General features: G+C 42.2%; 1 protein-coding gene across 2 annotated transcripts in view; it reads left to right on the forward strand.

Moving 5' to 3' along the window:
• The first annotated feature begins 426 nt into the window (after positions 1-426).
• Positions 427-20505, forward strand: part of SYTL2 (synaptotagmin like 2) — a 64528-nt gene continuing 44449 nt past the window's right edge. The window contains exons 1-2 of one of the 2 annotated variants that reach the window (XM_056329019.1): positions 427-490; positions 16830-17262. In XM_056329019.1, the coding sequence (XP_056184994.1) occupies positions 17162-17262 (101 nt within the window). In that variant the 5' untranslated portion in view covers positions 427-490; positions 16830-17161. Of the gene's footprint in view, positions 491-679; positions 984-16829; positions 17263-20505 lie in introns of those variants that run through there. The other variant, XM_056329018.1, reaches the window with a different exon arrangement.

The following is a 20505-nucleotide window of genomic DNA, read 5'->3' on the forward strand; positions in this document are numbered from 1 at the left end:
CCGGACAAACAGACGACTGAAACCTCTGCTATCGCTGCCTGTATCTTTACTGCAAACAGGGCGTTACGCTCACGCCTCTCAGGTTGCCTATCGCCAGGTAAAGTAAAATACTGATCGTTTCCCCCCAAGGCTGCTAGCCAAGCCAAGCCAAGCCAAGCCAAGCCGATACTCCCTGCGTGGACCCGATGCGGAACAGCCACTCCCGCCGCGGAGCGAGCCTGCCCCCCCCTACCTCTGCCTCAGCAGCTCCCGCACAAACCCGCCCCGCCGCCCCGGAGCACCCTCCCGGTGCCACAGGTGGCACGAACCGGCGCGCGGGGGCGGCGGGGGGCGGGCCCGGGCCGCGGGGAGCCGCCCCGCTCTGAGGGACGCGCCGCCGCCATTGGCCCCGCGGCGGCGGGCAGGGGCTGCCTCTCCCCGCGCCGCCGCCTCCCTTCCCCTCAGACAAGCGGGGAGGCGGCGCGGGGCAGCGGCTGCCGGCCGGCGGCAGGTAACCGGCGCTGCCTGTGGCCGGGCGGAGGGGCTGAGGTGGCGGCGGCGGGGCTGAGGTGGCGGCGGCGGGGTGCTGCCCCCGGCTCGCTGAGGCGGCGGGAGGGGTGAGGCAGCCCTGAGGGGTTTCGGGGGGTGGGGGTGCCTCGCTAATGGAGTGACTCAGAGGCCAAAAATATAAACCACCCGTGCTTGCGGTGCTGGAACGGCGTGAGGGTGAGTCTGTTGGCAGCTGAGGAGTCCTGGCTCCAAGCCGCTCCGGTGTTCCTGCTGCGGGAAGCTCGCAGGGCCCGTTCGCCTGCGGACGGGGGAGGGCTGGCAGGTGGCTCCCCTGCCCAGCCCCACTTGTTCAGGCCGAGGGGAAGCGCCGCTGTCAGCGACTTTCCTTACAACCGACGGCGGGGAGCGGGTATGAAGAGCTGCAGCCCCTGCCCTGCGAGGGGGACCGTGCACCGGGACATCGCGCTGCTGCTGAGGGGTGCTCCCGGCTGGCGGTGAGAGCCGACTAACTGTACAAACCTACCCGCGCCCAGCCGCTCTAGAGGCCTGCTTTAATAAAAGGGCGCTTTTTATTCAAAGGAGGGCGCTTAGATCTCGGTTGAGAGATGTTAATGACCTTTGTGTAAATAGTCAGCACTTTCATTTCAAAGCACTAAAGGAATTGCATCTTCTATGCTGTCTCAGGAACAAATTGCAGAATTGCTAAAGTCTAATGCACTTGGTTGTGCTTTTCCTATGTCAGCAGGAGCCGTTTACATGATTGCCGTTGCAGAATAAAAGTCGCTTAAATCTGGGGACAGACTGGCAAGAGGCAAGACTAGTAGTTTTGAACTTTCTCAAACGTGTAAGGGAAGGGGACTTAAAACATGCTTGACAGGGTGCTCTGAAAAGAAACTTGATTTTCTTTGATAAAAGAAGCAAAGTGTTGCAACAAAATGTGTGTTTACACATATCAGGGAATTGGAGCTCACTGTGATGGAGTATTTAAAAAACTGATGAATCAAACACTTTACTAAACTCATATACAGCTTTCTAGTCATTAGTTCCTAATTACCATCAGTCATTAGCACTACCTTTCCCAAACAGTTCTTGACAATTGCATCTGTAAGTGCTAGTAAACCTAGGAATATATAATGCCATGGAACTGATGGCTACAGTTCTTGATGGTCTCAGTTGCTGAAGTCAAAGTAAAGTGTTTGAGAACTCTTTGGCAAGAGAAGCTGAAATTAAAGTAAGAGTTTTGTGATTTTCATAAATTACCCTCCTTCCTTGCTTATTGTTGGAGTTTTATGTTCCTTGCTGCCTCCCTGGAAAAAAGGGGATGGTCTCATTTGCCTTTTACATAGTTCATATTATTTCGGGGAGTAAGACTTGTTGTAATTTTGCTAGGCATCTTTCATATTCATTTTGCAGGGTTATTCTGGTTTCATTAGATATATCTCCTCTTTGTTCTGCAGTTTTATTTTGATTTCACCTGATGACTTTCTTGCACACACTACATCCTTTGGTCTTGCAGATTTCACTATAGGCACAGGTTTTCCAGTGCCCTATTTGGGCAAGTGTATTGCAAGTCCCTGTCCACTTGCAGCTGTGTTATTTATGTATAACTGCATCATAAAATACTACTAATAATGTTACAGTGTTACAAAATACTTGTACACTGTTACCATATTTTAGTGTGATTGTGTCTAGTTTTAAGGCAAGGAAATAGTAAACATCTCGCTTGGTCCGTTTCCACCTTACTGCTGCAGCAGGCCTGTGCTTTGGCTGTAAGGCATGTTCTTGAATTTTCTGAAGCTGTCATTGGACCTGTCTCATGTTAAAGAAATTTCCTTCCAGCATCTCTTGCAGCCCATAATAATGCATTATCGGTTTCACTGTCAGACTTTTAAAATTCACTGAAACAGGTCTTTGTGTTCTTGTTTACCGATGCTGACAAAGATGCCATAGTGAAAAAAAATCTCCATTGTCACCAAAAATGAATGATGGAAAGGTGAATGTTTTTTCTCTGAAGCACTGGGTAGTGACCATGGACAGATAGATTTTTCTGGAGTAAACTCCCATTATTCTGCAGGAGACACTTGCCAGTTTCCCAGGTGGGAGTACTGCTCCAATTTAGTACTTGGAGAAAAACTTTGATGCTTGTACAGAAGGTGAGACTTTAACTGTTGCATCTAGAAAAAAGGCTTAACCAGGTATTTAAACAGTGGGATGAAGTCAAACAAATTGCTTGTTTTCTACCTTGTGTTGTTCCCTGTGCTCATGACAGAAAGGAAAAAAACAGACTTCAAACAAAATTCTAATAAAACATTATTTGCAAGGAAACATAAAAGTAATTCATAGTCTCTCAGTAGGAAAAAAAGTTTAATTTTATTTTCTTTAATTAAAAGTTATGGTTCTGTCCTGTGGAAGTCAGTCTTTATTTGATAGTGACTTCTTTTGAGCCTTAGTAAAGGTTTTTTTGTGTGGGTTTTTTTTCCTCTCTGCACAGAAAGTGTTCTTCACTCGGGTTGGCTGACTAGCAGGTAACTGCTAAAGCAGTAGGTAACCTTCTGGTGCTTAAAGTCCATCATCTGTTGCATTTAAAGTCAGCTTATTTGGGTTGCTCATAAGTCAATTTAAGAAGGCTTGTTAGTTTGGTCTTCCAATGCCTGTACTCTGTTCTTTAGCTTATTTGGGCATAAAGTGAGTGACAACTGATGTTAGCAGACTTATTCATGCTTCATTCTTGTGGTAGAGAGTCATTCCAATACACCTGGGTACAGCAACTGGCTGTACTAGATTCTTACTTCGTGGTATGAGGTTTCCTTGCTATATGTAACTTGACTCTGTTTATTGCATTGAGAGCAGTGGGGAAGAGATATGATGTGTGAGGGGGAGGAAAAGAATACTTCTCTCCTCTTCTTACTTTATAGCTTCTTATCTAGATGGTAATGCCAGACAATTTTTGACTTGAATACTTCTCAGTTTCCTGTGCATATACACCAAATTAATGAACTTGACAATTTTTTTCTCAGTCTTGCTATATGCCTTTTCTTCTATAGTATAAATTTTCTAAAAGTGAATTTTTCTTTTCTTTCTCTCTCCAAGTGAAGGAAACCCTGTGTTTCTGTTTGGCTGTATCTATAAATAAATTTATATGTCTATAAATGCTTATACATGTATATAAGTAAAAATAAAGGTAAGAACAAAGGAGATGCTTATTTGCAGAGTAACTAGCAGAACAATGTCCTAAACTCATGGCTTAATGCTTTTGTTCTATCAAAGGATCAAACTGAGTGTCAGTAAATTCCATATGAAATTGCCTGCCCAATATCTGATTCTGACAAACTGGCAGTGATGTACTTCTGTACAGGCTGCATAGACTACAGTTAGACTGTATAATCTCAGCCATGTAACTAAAGCTCCAGAAGCGGATCAGCATGTTCAAGAACTCCTGGGTTAAAAATAGTTTTAGACATCAGCTTTTTAGATGTTAAATTCTACCTCCATGCTTTTCTTCTCTACTGAATTTTAAATGCCTTTACGTGATTCAAAAATAGCATTAGAAATAGAATATCAGTTATGAAAAATTAAGGGTGAGGTCCAAAAATCCTGTGTAATTGTGCTTCAGGCACCATAAGCAAAAGGTATGTGTGTAAGTCCCAGGCAGAAATTTATGAGACTACCAGAAGTAGTGAGTCCTTGACTTCTATTCTGGTCCTGCCCACACAAAACTGTTACGGTCTTTTTTTTTTTTTTTTTTTTACCATGCTGAATTTGAAAGTTACGTATATTCTATTAATCTTGTCTTTTTTCATGGTGATTCAGCACTCCTCTGGAGATTAAAAGACCTGGATTAAAAAAATTAATACCCTCGGGTTACTCTCCTGTTCCCTCTGCTCTACTAGAACTGGACTGTTGTGTGGCCAGGAATGCAGGGCTGGCTGGATAAGGAAGGAAGCCGAGACAGAGAGCGAGCTTGATTTGTGATGTTGTGGCCTGACTGAGAGAAAGTAGACCTGGCTTCCTGCTTCTGCTTGTTGTGACATTGCTTTAATAGTCATTCTGTGAGATGGGTGGTTCAATCCTTGGTAGTGCAGCCCTAGAGAGGGTTAAAAGTGAACCAAGTGTAGCCTTCAGACTGTCATATTTTGGTAAAGAAGGGGATGTGAATTTGAATCCACTTGGGTTAAGTGATTTTTGGGGGCTCTGGTTTGGCTGCTTCCTGGGTATGTGCTCTGTCATTGAGCAAGACAGAGCAAACACCTTGCATAGCTATGCTCTTAAAGAATGAGCCACTCCTGCAAAACTGAATACCTGTTCAGGGACAAGCATATACTCCATACTCCAGCCTCACAAACTGAACTCCTGATTTTGCTACCTGTGTCTGAGAAACAATTTCAGTCACAATTTTCTGCTCCTTTCCTATCCCTGAGCTATTCAGCATCATTTAGAGGGCAAATCCCACTCATGTGATTTGACAACACACCTCATGCAGAACTACTGCAGGCTATTACAGAAGCAGTTCTGTGCTCCTCACAGTTGTGTAGCGACTGGGTTCAGCTCTCACCATGCCCTTTTAGGCTCCTTGCATCATAGTGCACCTTGGTTTTTGGTGACTGAATGCTCTGTTTGGATCTGGCCATAAGTATTCAGTTGGAGTGGTACCTGTTGGGGGAAAAGACTGGGTTTTGCATGATATTGAATCATAGAATCATTTAGGTTGAAAAGACCTTTGAAATCATCAGGTCCAACCATCAACAAACCATGTTGCTAAGTGCTGCATCTATGTGATTTTTTTTTTTTTTTTTTTTAAATTCCTCCAGGGACAGTGATTCCACCACCTCCCTGGGCAGCCTGTTCCAGTGCTTCACTAGCCTTTTGGTGAAGATTTTTTTTTTTCCTAATATCCAATCTAAACCTTCCCTGGTACAAGTTGAGGCTGTTTCCTCTTGTCCTGTTGCTTGTTATCTGGGAGAAGAGACTGACCCCCACCTGCCCACAGCCTCCTGTCAGGTAGTTGGAGAGAGCAATAAGGTCCCCCCTGAGTCTCCTCCTCTCCAGACTAAACACCTCCAGTTCCCTCAGCTGCTCCTCATAACACTTGTAGCCCAGACCCTTCACCAGCTCCACTGCCCTTCTCTGGACATGCTCCAGCATGTCTACATCCCCTGTGAAGTGAGAGGCCCAAAACTGAGCACAGTATTCAAAGTGTGGCCTTACCAGTGCTGAGTACAGGGGGATGGTCACTTCCCTAGTCCTGCTGGCCAAACTATTTCTGATACAAGCTGGGATGTGCTTGGCCTTTGCCACCTGAGCTCGCTGCCAGCAGTCAACCAGCAACCCCAGGTCCTTTCCTGCCAGGCAGCTTCTCGGCTGCTCTTCCCCCAGCCTGTAGCACTGCGTGGGGCTGTTGTGACCCAAGCGCAGGACCTGGCACTGAGCCTTGTTGAACCTCATGCAGTTGGCCTCGACCCATGGATCCAGCCTGTTCAGATCCCTCTGAAGAGCCTGCCTACCCTCAAGCAGATCAGTACTTCTGCCCAACTTGGTGTCATCTGCAAAGTTACTGAGGGTGCACTCAATCTCTTCATCCAGATCATCAATAAAGATATTAAAGAGAGCTGGCCCCTATACTGAGCCCAGCCCAGCAGTGCAAACAATCTCATGAGTGAAGGTTTCATGGCTGATAGACTTCCTGTTATTCTTGCAATTTAATATCACTATTAAGGAGGATTGCCGCTGCTTGCTGTTTCAGCTGAGCCAGAATGAACCTGCTAGGAGAAAAAATATTGATATGATGGGGCTATCCATTAAAACAATGTTATGCATGGGAAGATGAGTGATTTCCCCCTTAACAGGGAGCAACAGTAAGCTTTTTTTTTAATGCATCTATTAAAAAGTCCAATAGTAACTCTGAAATAAAAACTTCATTGCAAAGGTTAAACTAATTACAGTGACTGAGAAGAGACATGATTCTGACTAGTCTATCTGCAGACCTTAGGTTAGCTTTTTTTAACTATTTTGATTTTTAACTTATCTGGAAGTGGCCAAAGTACGTTTTCTTCCACCTTCCTGTTTAGCTTATGTATTGTTTCTATAACTGTAGGACCCTTTTATATATTACGCTTAAATACAAAAAGAGTATTCTTATTCCTCTGGCACCTGATTTCTGCTGGTAATTGGATTCTGTGTGAAACCCTGTTTTCAGGTAGGTGTGTGCCTCAGTTACTGGAACAAGGGCTGGATTAATTGACGCAAGCTTTCTTAGTAGCCTTCAGATTACATCAATTATTAGGTGGATAATTTTAGCCTTAAAAACTTGCACAAGTGAGTGTCTAAGGCAAGCGGTTAGTCAGTCATCTCATGAGAAAGGATGGCCAAAGGGCTTGTTTTGTTCACTGGCTCTCTGTGCACATACTCTGAGCTGTAGTTACAAGCCCTGTTTAACTGAAAAGTAGGGGGCTGCAGTGACAAATTGGAGTGATTTAGGTGAGTAAGGGATGATTTTGTTTCCCACAGCTACTTGTTTATACAGTTAATTGTGTCTGAGAATGATGGAGTGCCTTTTTTAACATTGTGTGATCTCAGTTTTGTGTTGGGCTACAGGCAGAGCTGCTCTGGTGAAGCTGAGATCAGTGGCCTTCCTCAGGGGAGGCAAAGATGATGTAAAATGTTGTCCATTTTATTTCACATTTTTGTGTTCAACATGTGCCCCAAAGCTGGATTATGTACCCTCCTGCAGAAGAAATGTGCTGCCACCAGTGACCTGAGCAGTGTGCTGTGACAGTGCTTTAGAGCAGATCAAAGGGATGCATAAAAGGGGCAAGCTATTAACCCATGGGTTTGTAGTTTTACAAACAAAGTGGAGGACAGTCAGTCTGTCCATGATGGTAGCTGCCCTTGCTCAACTGGGTCATCACCTTGACTCAAATGAGAGTGGGGACTCTTTAATTAGAGTCACAGGGATGCAATGGATACTGACTAATGGATTCCTGTAACAATGAGATAAAAATGACCAGAGAAGTCATGTGGACAGGCTTTGAAATAAACCTTTTTCAAAGTTTCTTCAGAAACTGTATACTTATGAGTCTTCCAGTTGGCATCCAAGACTGAAACTGCTCTACAAACTGTCTTATTATTAGCTCAGCAGGTTGAGCATTAGTCATAGTAAGTTAGCGTAAGTATTTGAATGCAAATCCGTGTTTGCTATTCGTAACATGAATTTCTTTGCATCAGTGCTGCTAGCCTCTTAATAAAGTCCTCTTGTTAGATAGAAAGCCTGTGTTAGCAAAGAATCAGAGCTACACAGTAACTGTGTAAACTGCAGCTCAGTTCTTTGCTTTCATACAGAAAAGATTATCTAACCAAGATGCAGGAAGTGTGTCACTTCCCAGTAGCCACTGGTAGGAAATACTTGTTAATCTCACTGTTCTGCACACTTCCATCCTTGAGTGGTACAACTTCAGAACAGAGTGCTAATTAAAAAGAACTTCCTAAATGGTAGGAAGGCAAGGAAGCATGGTAGAGGTGGGATAGTTCCCCTGAAGTCTCTACAATATCTTCATTGGGGGCATTGCAACTTTGATTTGCTTAAGGCTAGAATTTGGTAAAACCAAGAACAATAAATTTTACAGCGGGGATTTTTATCAATTCCACAGCACTGCTCTTCGACCATCCATATCAAGGGAATTAATGTATTCCTACAAGTACAAGAAAGACTTTATGAACACCTGATTAGGAAGAAAACAAAGTAAATCACTAGTTGTGTGATTTTCTGAGGGCTATAACTGCTCACAGAATCTGGGATGGTTTTTAATGCAAAGAGGAGGGGAATGTAGGGTTAGTTGCCTTTTTGAAATTCCAGTAGCACAGGGAAAATTATAAACCAGGCAGATACTCCTTTTGTTACCATATTTTTGTTTGGGGGGGACAGGGGAGTTCCTTTCAGATTTCTTATATGTACAAGCATCTAAGTGAAGGAAATCCTAAGTTAAATGAGGGAGAAGTATACTCAAAGCACAGTCTGCCTGGGGGAATTCTGCTACTTTAGCCTTTTAAAATAATTTTTGGTTTGTCTCTTTTATTTTAAGAACTTCCTAGTACATAACAAATGTTTTTGTTTGACTTGCATCAAGAAACAATGCTCATTGGCCTGATGCAGGGAATGCCAAACCTCAAACTAGAATATATATATTTTTTGGAAGAGTGGTGCAAGGGAAGAAAAGGAAGAAAACCAGCAGCTCCTGGTTCTATGCAAATGTTCTCTATGGGGCACTGCATTTGAGAGGAAAAGCAGGTGTGTTTCCCACTCTGCAATAAAAGTATATGAGAAGGGAATGGAAGTGCTATTGGCCCATTCTCACTTTTATCTTCCATACTGAATCTGTGCATTTAAGATGGCCAGTCTCCAGAAAGAAAGGGTGAGCACTCCTTTCCTGTAAAATGAAAGGAAGCCATTGACATCTTAACAAAACCTTTTTAAGGAATTAATCACTTGCATGGTAAGTTTAATGGCTTTTGTGGGGAGATGATCTTATGGCTGTTTCTTGTGGAACTTCCTTGCTAGGATTTGAATCTGTCTTGTAATTATGTTGGGAAAATATTCAGAAAGAGCTAGCTCTTAAATGCAGAAGTGTCGGATAATCTCCTGACCATACTTATGATTCTTTGGTCCCACCGGGTAATCAGTTTGCCTCTGACCTGTCTTAAACATTTTAGTGTTTTACTTAAAAGTCTTTTCAAACAAGACATAAAAACAATCTCTTAAGCTGGACCCTGTGTAGGTCTAATGCCAATGCTGACATGAAGAATGAGAAAGTGACAGCAGGAGCTTGAGTCCTGTGAGCCCCTCCACTTCTGCTTTTGGGGGGTGTCTAGTCCCTCAGTAAAGGGAGGTGGGAATAATTTACACAATAGGCAGTGCTCTGCCTTCAGCGATCCAGAGGACTGAGCCACCTTCATTATTATATTTCAAGTCCCTTAGCCTTAGAAAATATCTTTTTACTGTAACTCTTGATTAAAAGAATTAGCTACTAGAAGACTGGAGTTGTCACAAAAGAACTGTTATTAGTTCAAGCGATATGCCTGTTGGGATTTAACCACAACAAAGTGCCAATGGTATGATGTGCAAGGAAATACAACTGGATTTGAAGAACATCAGATTTTGTAATGAGATCTGCTGATGTTATTGATATTGACCTGCTGGAATCTTTAGTTCTTTTTTTTTTTTTCTTGAGTAGTTTTATACTTATGGTAATGTGAAATAAATAGTAGGGCATCTATAGTTAGTCTGACAAACAGTGGTCACAAGGAAAAGAAAAATCTAGGTGTGTTTCTCTGAGGCTTCTCTTTAATTTACGTGCCTTTTATTCCAGAGACCACATCCTCTTGAAACCACTGGCCTAATGATTGTATACCATAACAGGTATAGAGATTGACATTCTTAGGCACTGCTGCCAATATCCAAGCCCTGTGAAAGAAAGGCAAGCTGCCATACATGATTAGGCCATAACCAAAGCAACTTACTCTTTTCTTTTCCAATTTTTAGTTAACTTTTATCCTCTTTCTTTTATTAACATTTTGCTCTCTTGTTCAGAGTAAATTTTGTGTAAAACAGAACAATTGCCTGTATAGCCTTCAAAGTGATGAAGGTCTTGCCTCCTTACCAAACATGAGTAAAATCAAATTGCAGGCAGAGTCGTGTGGACCAGCAAAATGTTCCTGGAGAAAAACAGGCGTTTTGTCAAGTGCTTGTATTATTTTAGCAGCATTTCTTCCTCTTCCAGCTGGCTGAAGATCATTATATAAGGCTGTCAGTGAGAGTATTTTAAGATTGCAACCATTTTGCAGGTTAAAACCAACAATGATCATTTTGGTACTATTGAGGAAAGGTGAAGCGTGAGCAAGGCTTGTTAGGTATCATGTTTGTAACTTTTTTCCCCATTGTGGCTGTTTTGAGCGGTTATCTGGTCCTGTAATTGCAGATAGGTAGATTTTTTCCCTTAACTGTATTGTAAGGAACATTGCACAGGAGAACACATCGGTTTATTACTGGAATAAAATGAAGCATTGCTGTGTTTGTGAGAGCATCTTCAGTGTTGCCTTATTATAGATATCCCCCACTTCTGCAAAGGTCCCTGTTCCACCAGCTCTCCACAACTAGCTAGATAAGAACTTCTCGACCTCCCACTGACTAAACATACATGTTGGCAAATACTCTAAGTTAATCTCTGAGCCTGTTGGTAATATGATCTGCTGTGTGCACTTAGCTGTTATAATTTTGAAAATGTTCTGATAACACCTCTTGAAAGAGCAGCTGGATTGGCTACAGATATGCATATCTTGCTGGATAATATATTCCCTGCTGCCCCTTCAGGAAATAAAATGACAACAGGGCTTCTTGAGTTGTTCACATCCTTACCGTTGCAGGCAACCATGTTTAAAATGCTCTTGAATGATGAATTAAGCCCCTCTTGAAGGTAATAGCTTTTCTTTCTCCACTACTCAAACAGAAATCCGTAATCCTCTGATCTTCCTCACAAATATGTTCATGACCATCTTAAACTATTTCTGCTTGTGCCAACACTGGAATTTAGCTGAATTAGCTGTTCTCCCTTCATGGGATTTGCCTCATGTATTTACAAAAAAATTATGTTCTCTAAACCTAGGGTGGTGCTGAATTACTGTGACTGTACTGCTTAAATGTCAGTGGAGAATCAAGTTTGTTCAGGAGAGTGTGATGATTTGTTTGGTGGTTGTTTTTGCAAAGCTGTAGCTTGCAGGGCTTGGTCAGAGGTATTGTTACTGCCTAATGTGACTTCTCAGGGTGGTAGGGGCCAATTCTGCAAAGCTTTTTGCTCTTAGTGTTCTTCTTGGCTTCCTTGCTTCAGAATAACAAACCTTTATTTCCTGAGAGTGGGTGTAGGCCAAACTTAAGTTACTTCTGAGAAAGAATTTTTCTGCAGATGCAAATTGTTATATTACACAATTACATTTATCTGTCTTCCTCAGCTTCTTGTTGCCTTATATCTGGACCTCCAACTCATCCTCGTTGCTAGTGCTGGTATGTTGTAGCAGTGGAGAAATGAAGTTAGGAAAATGCGTAGCTTTAAATGCATAAAACCAATCCCTCTCATTTTTAAGAGCCAATAGGTTGCTTGGAACTGAATGCTTTAGGGGATGGAGATGTACACAGAGGAGTCACTGATCAGCCAGGCCTGCAGGGTAATTGTTTAACTGAAGGAGCTGGCACAAATAGGGGTGCGAAAGCAGCCAAAAGTGTAGGATTTGCTGTCACCCTCTTCCTCTTGTTAGAAAGGCACTGGCTGTGAGACAGTTTCTCTGGAGCAAAGCTCTAGCTGCTTAGGTCTACTGTACAAGGAGCACTTGAAAAGTAATTTTGCAATGTAAATTTAGGACATTATGAGGTTTCTGCATGCAAAAGGAAATCTTGTTGATTTGAATGGAACAGCTGACTCTGGGGTTCTGCTGTTTGTTTTGTGATCCTGTTGATGAACTTAAATGTCAGCCATGCAAACTACTCCAACCTCTTCCTTGCCTCTCCTCATTACACCCTATAGATATACACTGAGTAAAAACTTTAAAATCTAAACCACGGTTGTGGTACCTCTTAATGTGATCTCTCATAATGTTTGGAATGCAGTATTTGAATAAACATTCCTCTTTTATACTTGGGAGATAGAAAGCTGTTTGCCCCCTACCTCTATAGAGTAAACAAGTTTGTGGACAAGGTTGTCTTTCTGTTATGACTTGTGTTCTAGAAAAATGTAAAGCCTTACTTAATGGAATCAAGGTGTATAACTGCCTGAGAGGTTTTGAGAAATTTTTAAAGATAAAATTTTTGGATAAGTGTCTGGCCTAAAGCATTTGGAATTTGTGAAATGCTTAAGAGTGCGTGTGTGAAACTACCCTTTGGGTTGTCTTTCTGTTTCTTTTGTTACCAAAACTTAGAAGCTTTCAGGCATGAGTTCCATAAAACATAATTTCACATTCCTGTTTATTACAGGGATTAGAAGTCTTCTATGAAAGGGAAGATTTTTTTTGTGTGGTTTCACTTGAATTTAAGGTTTAAAGAAAAATTCATGCCAAATATCCCAAGACTCACAAATGTTAGTCTATAGCACGACAGCCTTTCTCCAGAAATCAGTCAACATGGTATTTCTATCAATTTCTGTGATTTAATCAGTCTGATGTGGATCTTTCAGTCTTATTTCAAATTTAGGTCTGAAAACTTTCCTGGCAAAGGAAAACTTCCCATTGAACTTGCAGTGACACCAAACTAACTGTTGTGACCTCTCAGTTTTTTGGCATGTGTAGGGGCTTTTAAGAGAAAAAAATTGCCAAAAAAGAAATCAAAAGAATTGAGCTTGGGGTGGTAATAGTGGGTGCCTTGAAGTGGAGGAAGGCATTGACTATTTTTACTTTTTAAATTTTTTTTTAATTAGCCTTAGGTTTTATAACAGGTGGTATACTTAAAGCCAGCAGTTTTTACAGTCTGTGCTTGGAATCAGTGCTAACAATCTTTTGCAGAAAGCTAGCCTGGCAGCAGTTTGTATTACTGGGTCTCATGATGCTGGCAGAGTACACCACACACCGAAAGAGTTTTTTTCTTAGTTATGCAGAAGACTAAAAGCTGCTCTGGTTTGTTTGTGACTGGCATGGTTCCAGCAGCTAGAGATTTCTTATCATAGTGATATGTGATACAATTTGCACTATATGGATGATACACATTAAGGGGGTGGGTGGGAACCCCAACTGATTATTGCTAGTTTTCTCAGCTGTTTATCCAGTGAGATCAGAGGCCAGTTTTTCAGGTACAGACATGCTTTAGCTGAAACATTATGTTGTTAGTTTTGTAAAGGCACCTGAAGGGTCTCAGCTGCACTACTCAGGACTGGAGAAGCTCTTTATCATAACCTAGGGTGGGAGCAAAACCAACTAATATGATGCCATGTGGATCTGAATACAGTTGATGAGTGCAAGTGGATCAGAATTCATGTAGGATTCTCTGAAGCACTGGGAGGGGAATGCGCCTCATTTAGATGTGGTATGTTAAACTTGGCAAAACACAGCTTTGTGAACTGTGGAGCCATGTTGTATGGTATCGACAGGTGGAAAAAAAATAATGATTAAGAGCCTACCAGGGTAGGTGGTGTCTTGCACCTGATGGAAAACAAAGTGGGAGTGCAACCTTAGTTGCAGAAACTGCTCTACAGAGTGAGGGTAGCTGGGAAGTTCAGTAGCAGCACAGCTTGCTGTGAGCTGTCACAGCCTGTCACAGCTCAGCCCTTGCAAACTGTTGCTCAGTTGGGAAGAACTGAAGTTCCTCTGCTGTTTTATTAATTTGAATGCTGTGAGACACTGTGAGGCTTGCAACTTGTTTTGTAAATGCTGTCCAACTATTTCTTACAGATTTTTAAATGAATCTAATAGACAATATAACACTTCTTTCCTCAACCTTCTTTAATTATAAAGACAAAGACATGGTAAGATACCATGCCTACAACAGCTTTCTCACAATCTTGATTGATCCGAGGCAAGAGACTTGCCCAATTTACAAGAAAAATCCTTGATAATGCTAGTTCACAGCTGTCCAGGTTTTGTGATTACAGCATAAGTTTCTGTGCCTGTTGGCAGCTGTGCACATGCTGTTCAGTCAGCATCCAGGGCTTTGGATAAGTGCTGTGGATGCTGGATGTTATATGGGGTGGTGTGAAAAGTGTCTGCATGATAATCAAAACAGATATCATACTGTTCGTAAGCTGAAAGAGTGCTGTTGTAGATCCTCAGCAAATTTAGGATTACGCTTGTTGGTGACCCTATAGTAAACACTTTTGACTTATGCCTAATTAGAAAACTGTAGTTTTCTAAATATAAATAAAGCTACAGATGGGAGGTTGTTTAGGATACTGTTATATCAACCTTATGGAACAAAATCACAATGAGAATCATGGAGAAGACAAATATGGCAGCCAAACATAACCACATGCAAGAAGGCTGTTGGGCATTGGGGCTGTTGGGGGGATAATCAACCTGGCTGCAGCTGCTTTCCACAGCTGTAAGAAATGCTGTTATCTTTAGAAATGAAGTTTCCCTTTGAGTAGTGCCAGTCCCAGTATCTTGTTTTAATCTCGTGGTTGAACACTGTGGCCAGGAAAGCAAGCATAATGACTTGTTGCATGATTTTATTGCTGTCAATATGGTGTCAGCATCCTGTGCTGCATGGCAGCATTGGGCTGCAAGGGCCTCAGGCAGACGTGCACACAAACCTGCAGGGCTGTGATGGTAGCTGCCTAGTAAAGAGACATCTCAAATAACATCTGCTTCTCTTCTGTCTCTCACTGGGTTTGTCGCTAGGGATGCTTTGAGTCTTAAGTTAAATTCAAGCTATTTAGTTAATTTTCTCTGGCTTCATTACATCTATGATGCTGTAACCCTGAGGCACTAAAAGGCTTGACTCTAGATACAGCTGACTCCCCACCCCCTCCCCGTTAATTCCTCTGAGGGATTTTTGAAGAAAAGGGTTTTGTCTTTGACAATTGGGATTGCCTTGTAAGTAAATAGTCCTCTGGAACCATGGCCTATAAACCAGAAGCAAAACATTATTTTAAATTGCTGCTTGTAAACGCAGTTTGGTTTGGATAAATCCGTGGGGTTCATGTTACCACATGACTTCTAATTCCACATGCTGAAGATGGTTATGCAGAAATCATTTCACATTTGTTCTGTAGGACAGTGATTGGGCCTACATGGGTTCATATTCCTGACAAAATTATGCACTATTAGTGGTAGGTAAAATGTGAGTAAAAATTACACTTATATCTTGTAAATTAAGTTGTATTGCAACCCATGACGACCACAGATACCCTGACTTTCCTTCTCAAAGCAAGGGCTCACCCAAAGGAAAGGGAAATTACTCAGATGGTTCCCTTCCTCTTGATCTCGAGGTAACTAGTCAGAACAACATAGCAGTTGTGACTCCATCCAGCAGCTTACAGCAGCTTCTAGAAAGTTTAAAAGATTTACTGTAAGAAATTTGGCTTTGCAAACCTGGTACCTGACCTTTCAGTTAGGAGTGTTGTGTTTTGGGGGAAAAAGTATTTTGGTCAAAAGCCTGTTATAGAATTCCCACTTGAGGAAGGGCTGAGGAAATAATCTCTTAAACCTGTTCTGAGTAGCGTGTGAGAAGCTTCTATGAGTGATACACATTTTTGTTACAAATGGAAGACAAAATCCTGCAGAAAGAGGCGTTGCACAATTTGAGAACACACCTCTTAAGTCTTGAACTGGAACATACAAATTCCTGTAACACATTCCCAGCCTCCTCCCATCTCATTGCTGCAACATGTTACACTTGGCAGGGTTCTGATGGCTTCCTCAGGGGTTTTCCTCCAGGGCTTGTAATGCCTGCTGCCTTTCTGATCTCCTAAAAGGGGTAAGGAGACTTTGAGGACTTGGAGTGGGAAGATGGGTGTGGAGAGCAAAGCACACAGTTTGATAGGAGTGGAAGAGGGTCCAAAAGGTCAGTGTGATAGGTGTGGGGTTTTTTTGTTCTGTTTGATAGGTGACTTGCCAAATATGGTGTCCTAGAAATGTGCTATGGGTGAGTAAAACAGCATGACAAGCTTGTGAGTTTAAGCCCAAGTGGTTGGTTGTGGTTGGGTTTTTTCCCCTGTAAGTCTTCTGTTCCTGGAGTTCTGGCAATATTTCTTTAAATAAACAAAATCCAACTTATAGCCCTTGTGAAGAGAGTTCATGGATGTGATTCAAGTCTGCGCTGGCAGGAGGTGAACGCTGCAGATGCATGTTGGGCTGCATCACTGTCCACAGCTTTGCTGTGAATCAGGACTGCAAGCAGCAGTGGATTTTTTTTTCTTCCAAGATATCTGGCTTTTGTCTTTCTGTGTATGATAGCCATATACAAAATCTTCTTATGTGCTCTTGAATATGATGTTGATGATTAAACTTTAAATGAATGTGATAAGTGTCCTTGACATTTTTTTGGTTGGTTGGTTGGGTTTTTTTCCATTCCTTTTCCTCCAAATTGTTCTGCTGAATTAAAGGGCAACTTAAAATGCACTTACTTTAAAATGTATCATTTGAATGACACTTGATTTTGGTTTAGGGTGTAAGTTGTCATATTGGAAATGAATATATTTTTATGGCCACCTTGTTCAAGAGACTTGTGAAACAGGTTTGACTTGAAGTGACCATTTGAACTTCACAAAGTAGTTTAATCACACTGAAAAACTTGTTTCTTTTAATTAAAAATGCATACATAATCTACTTCCCTGATCCCTGATCTTACAGCTTGTTCTTCCTTGTCTCTTTTTTAGGGGATGTTTTGTTTGTTCTTAAACACTGGATATGCTGGGTCAATGAACTGTTACTCCAGGAAGCAGAGCTGAGAGGACAAGCTGAGAAGACTTCATTACGATGGCAAGCAGGAATGCAACACTTTCCCAGAAGTCTCTCATCTAGGGAAACATGCATATACTGTACTGCAAGAAAGCAGCATTTGGGACTTTTTAAACCACTGACTGTAACCTGGTCCAGCTTTCTGGGTGCCTGCTGAAAGACTTCTATACCTTTTAAGCAGACTACAAGACTATCCTTGGCAGGATTTAAGATCTTTCTGGACACTTTACCAACCCCTACACACAACAAGATGATTGACCTAAGCTTCCTAACCGAGGAAGAACAAGAGGCAATAATGAAGGTGCTGCAACGTGATGCAGAGCTTAAAAGAGCTGAAGAGGAGAGGGTCAGGTAAGGGATCTAGTGCCCTGGGTTGTCCTGGGAAGACCTACACAGTTCACATGCCGAGTTATTCAGAGCATAGGAGTAGATAAAAACTGTTGTTGTGGAGGGCCCCATATTCCATGGTATATGTGGTTTGGAGAGTATTACTGTGGACTCGATTTAGCATAGTCTCTGGATGAAATGCCTCTACCACACAAATGATTCATTACTGGCCAAAAGAATAACTGTTGATTTGGACCCTTACAGTTTTCTAAGGGGCCAAGCACACCTGGTACACATCTGCCTTGATATGCATCTGGCTTGGTTTCCTCAGAACAGGATTGGCAAGTATCAAAACCTCTGCAAGCTGAACTAATATGTGATGGGGGGGGGATCTGATTCAAAAGGAGCATAATGCCCCAAACAAACAAAAGTCAGTATGGATGCAGTCAGCGGTATGTCTGAATGATAAAGTTATACCTCAAATATGTGGAGCATTGGAGCTGTAGTCCAGAAGGGGTACCAACACTATGCTCCATTACCAAGAGACGTCTTGCAATCTGTGGCTAAGGCAGAAAATTGCTCCCTGTTTTCTTTCTGGTGCCACAGACAAAGCAGTGTGTTTTTATTCTGCAGTGTTTGGTGTGCTGGGAGGTTTTCCTAGAGCTACTATTAAGGTAAATGGCATGAATAGAAATGCATGCATGGAGCGCAGCGTTGCCCAGGTGACTATGAGAAAGCCATCTACCCAGGTGTAAATAGCAGTTGAATAGTGGTTTCAGCTAGCACAGCTAGCTACCTGCTCAAGAATGAGGATTTTTGTAAGTCAGCTTTTTTTTTTTTTAGAAGGAAAGTATCCATTACAGGGTACACAAAATAATGAGCTGCTGAATAATAAAAAGTGAAGCCTTAGATGGTGAAAGGTCAAAGTGCTACAACACAAATACGTAGATGTTTACGGGTCTCTGCTAAGGCAGCATTTTTCTCTCATTGATTCAGTATCTTCTCTAGGATTCTTTTTCATTGTGAGTTCTACATGAAGACATGTATTTCCTATTTAAATGTTTTAAAATGATTCCAACCAGGATGCATCTGTGATGTTTCTCTTCTGAGAAATATTTTTTGACAAATGCCCCCTGTGTAGGTATACCCTACCCTGCAAACAGAACAGCAGCCTGCCACTTGCCCAAAGAGCAGTGTTCGTTTTGCTGAGTGTGCTTGTGCAGCCTTGAGGTCATTTAGTCAGCTTGTGGTCATGTTGTTGAGTTATTCCTCTTGCTCCTTTCAAGCGCAATAAAAGGTAAACCAGTAGCTTTTCCTGCTTAAAAAGGCTTCTCCTCCCAAGGCATTTGCTTCACTGAAGGCTGAAGGTAAAAAATCATCACAGGGAATGTTCCCACTTCCCCCCGTGTCGTCGTCGTCCCCCCCCCCCCTCCCCCCCAATCTTAATGCAACTGGAGATGTTTTTGCTACATAGTTTTGTCTCCTGCTTCAAAAAAGCAGAAAACTGACTTTGCTGTAGCAGAATGGGCATTTTCTTTTCTTTAGGTTGAAAAACATTGGTTTGGAATGGTACATCAGTGCCAGATTTGAAAGTGCTCAGGAAAAGTAATTGTAGATGTAAGTTTGAAAGCAGTATCTGGGGGAAGGAACAGAAAATAAAAAAAGCCATTCTCAGTAGTGGTCTGAAAGGGCTGTCAACAAGTATTTTTGTCTGAATAACTTTGCTTTTGCTACTTGTAATTCTAGTTCAAGAGGGTGTGGTAGAAAATGCAAGGGACTGCAGGTTGTAGCAGCCTGTAATCAGCATGTTGGTTTCTACATTAAAGTGTCTCTTCTGGTTTCTGAATCTTATGACTTCTGAGAATCTGGAAGCTTGCATATGAAATTTATTTTTCTGCATAGATGTGGCACATGCTTTTTGTATATTATAGAGTAAAACACTACCTGAATTATATTTCCACCGAAGGAGATGCAATATTTTAGTTTGCATTCTACACACCTGGAAGATTGCAAGAGCTGGGATAGGATGTCATCATATAAACATCATAGCCTGACAAAGTGTTGTTTGTATGTGTATATAATGGAGGTCTTTTAATGTAATCTTTTTCCCTCTAGAAGAAATTCTGAGGTTTGAAAGGTGTTCTAATAATCTGTGCCATGTGCCTGGAGTGTGGACAAACTGGTAACATGACAAAATCCTCTTTGAGCAATTTCCTAGTGGAATTTTACAAATCACCTGACGGAGACCTTTCTCAGTTAACAGCTCCTAATATTGCTTATCTGTAGTAAAACTGAGCTGATTAGACTGGCTCATGCAGCCTCCATAGGCAGTCTGCTTTAATTCTTGGGTTTTTTTAGTGCTTTAACAGGTGTTTGCCCTGTCCTCAGGCTCCTTGTGTTGGTCTGAATGGGCCTGATAGTTCTGGGAACAGCATACCTGCTTTATCTTTGAGCTCTGCTGAGGCCTGTCCCAAAGGAAAGGGGATATTGACATTCTCTTCTCATGGGTAAAGGGTGATGAAAGAATCTGAGATGACAAGGTGGTGTGATGCAAGGAAATTAAAAGACCTTGCACTAGGAATAAAAAAGGATGCAATAAGATGGCTCTTTCTGCTTCATTAACCCAGGAGCTGCTGCCAGCCTCTGAATGGCAGCCCTGCCGGAGAGGGGGAAAACAGCATATAATGGAAGAGCAGAATGACAGCTTGTCAAGAGTTTTTCAGAATATTGCTGACTTATTTATTTTGTTGTCCTTGTTCCTGTTCAGGAATCTCTGATATACCCTGGCCCAGCTGAGTTTCAGGTATTGAACAATGAGTGGGCTAAGTACATAACTGAATTTCCTGGCAGTAGCTTCAGCATAGCTCCTAACTCTTTGTACAGTTGTGTAGTTCAGAATTAACACAGTTTGGGGCCCTGCCTGGACACAGGAATGTGGAACAGAAATATTCCTGTCTGGAGTTCTGGTGTGTGGTTGGGTGACTCTTATGTGGTGGAGCGGCTGACCCCTGGCACCAGCGTGTCTGAGGCAGAAAGCTGTTGTGGTCAACTTTGCAACAGGGTTCCCTGCTGTGGCTATCGGCCTTTCCCAGCAGCACCTCCTGGAAATGCTGTCCTGGGCTGCGCTTGGGATTGTTTGCTTGTGTAAACTGAAGGAGGGTAACGATAGGGGAAATTCTGATGTGGAGCTGTTTGTGTGGTGGGTGGTGGCTGCTCTATGCCAAACGCCTTTAATACATACATTGGTGTGGCACTGCAAAAAAAAAA

The sequence above is a fragment of the Falco biarmicus genome, chromosome 2 (genome assembly GCF_023638135.1).
Source record: "Falco biarmicus isolate bFalBia1 chromosome 2, bFalBia1.pri, whole genome shotgun sequence".
NCBI lineage: Eukaryota > Metazoa > Chordata > Aves > Falconiformes > Falconidae > Falco > Falco biarmicus.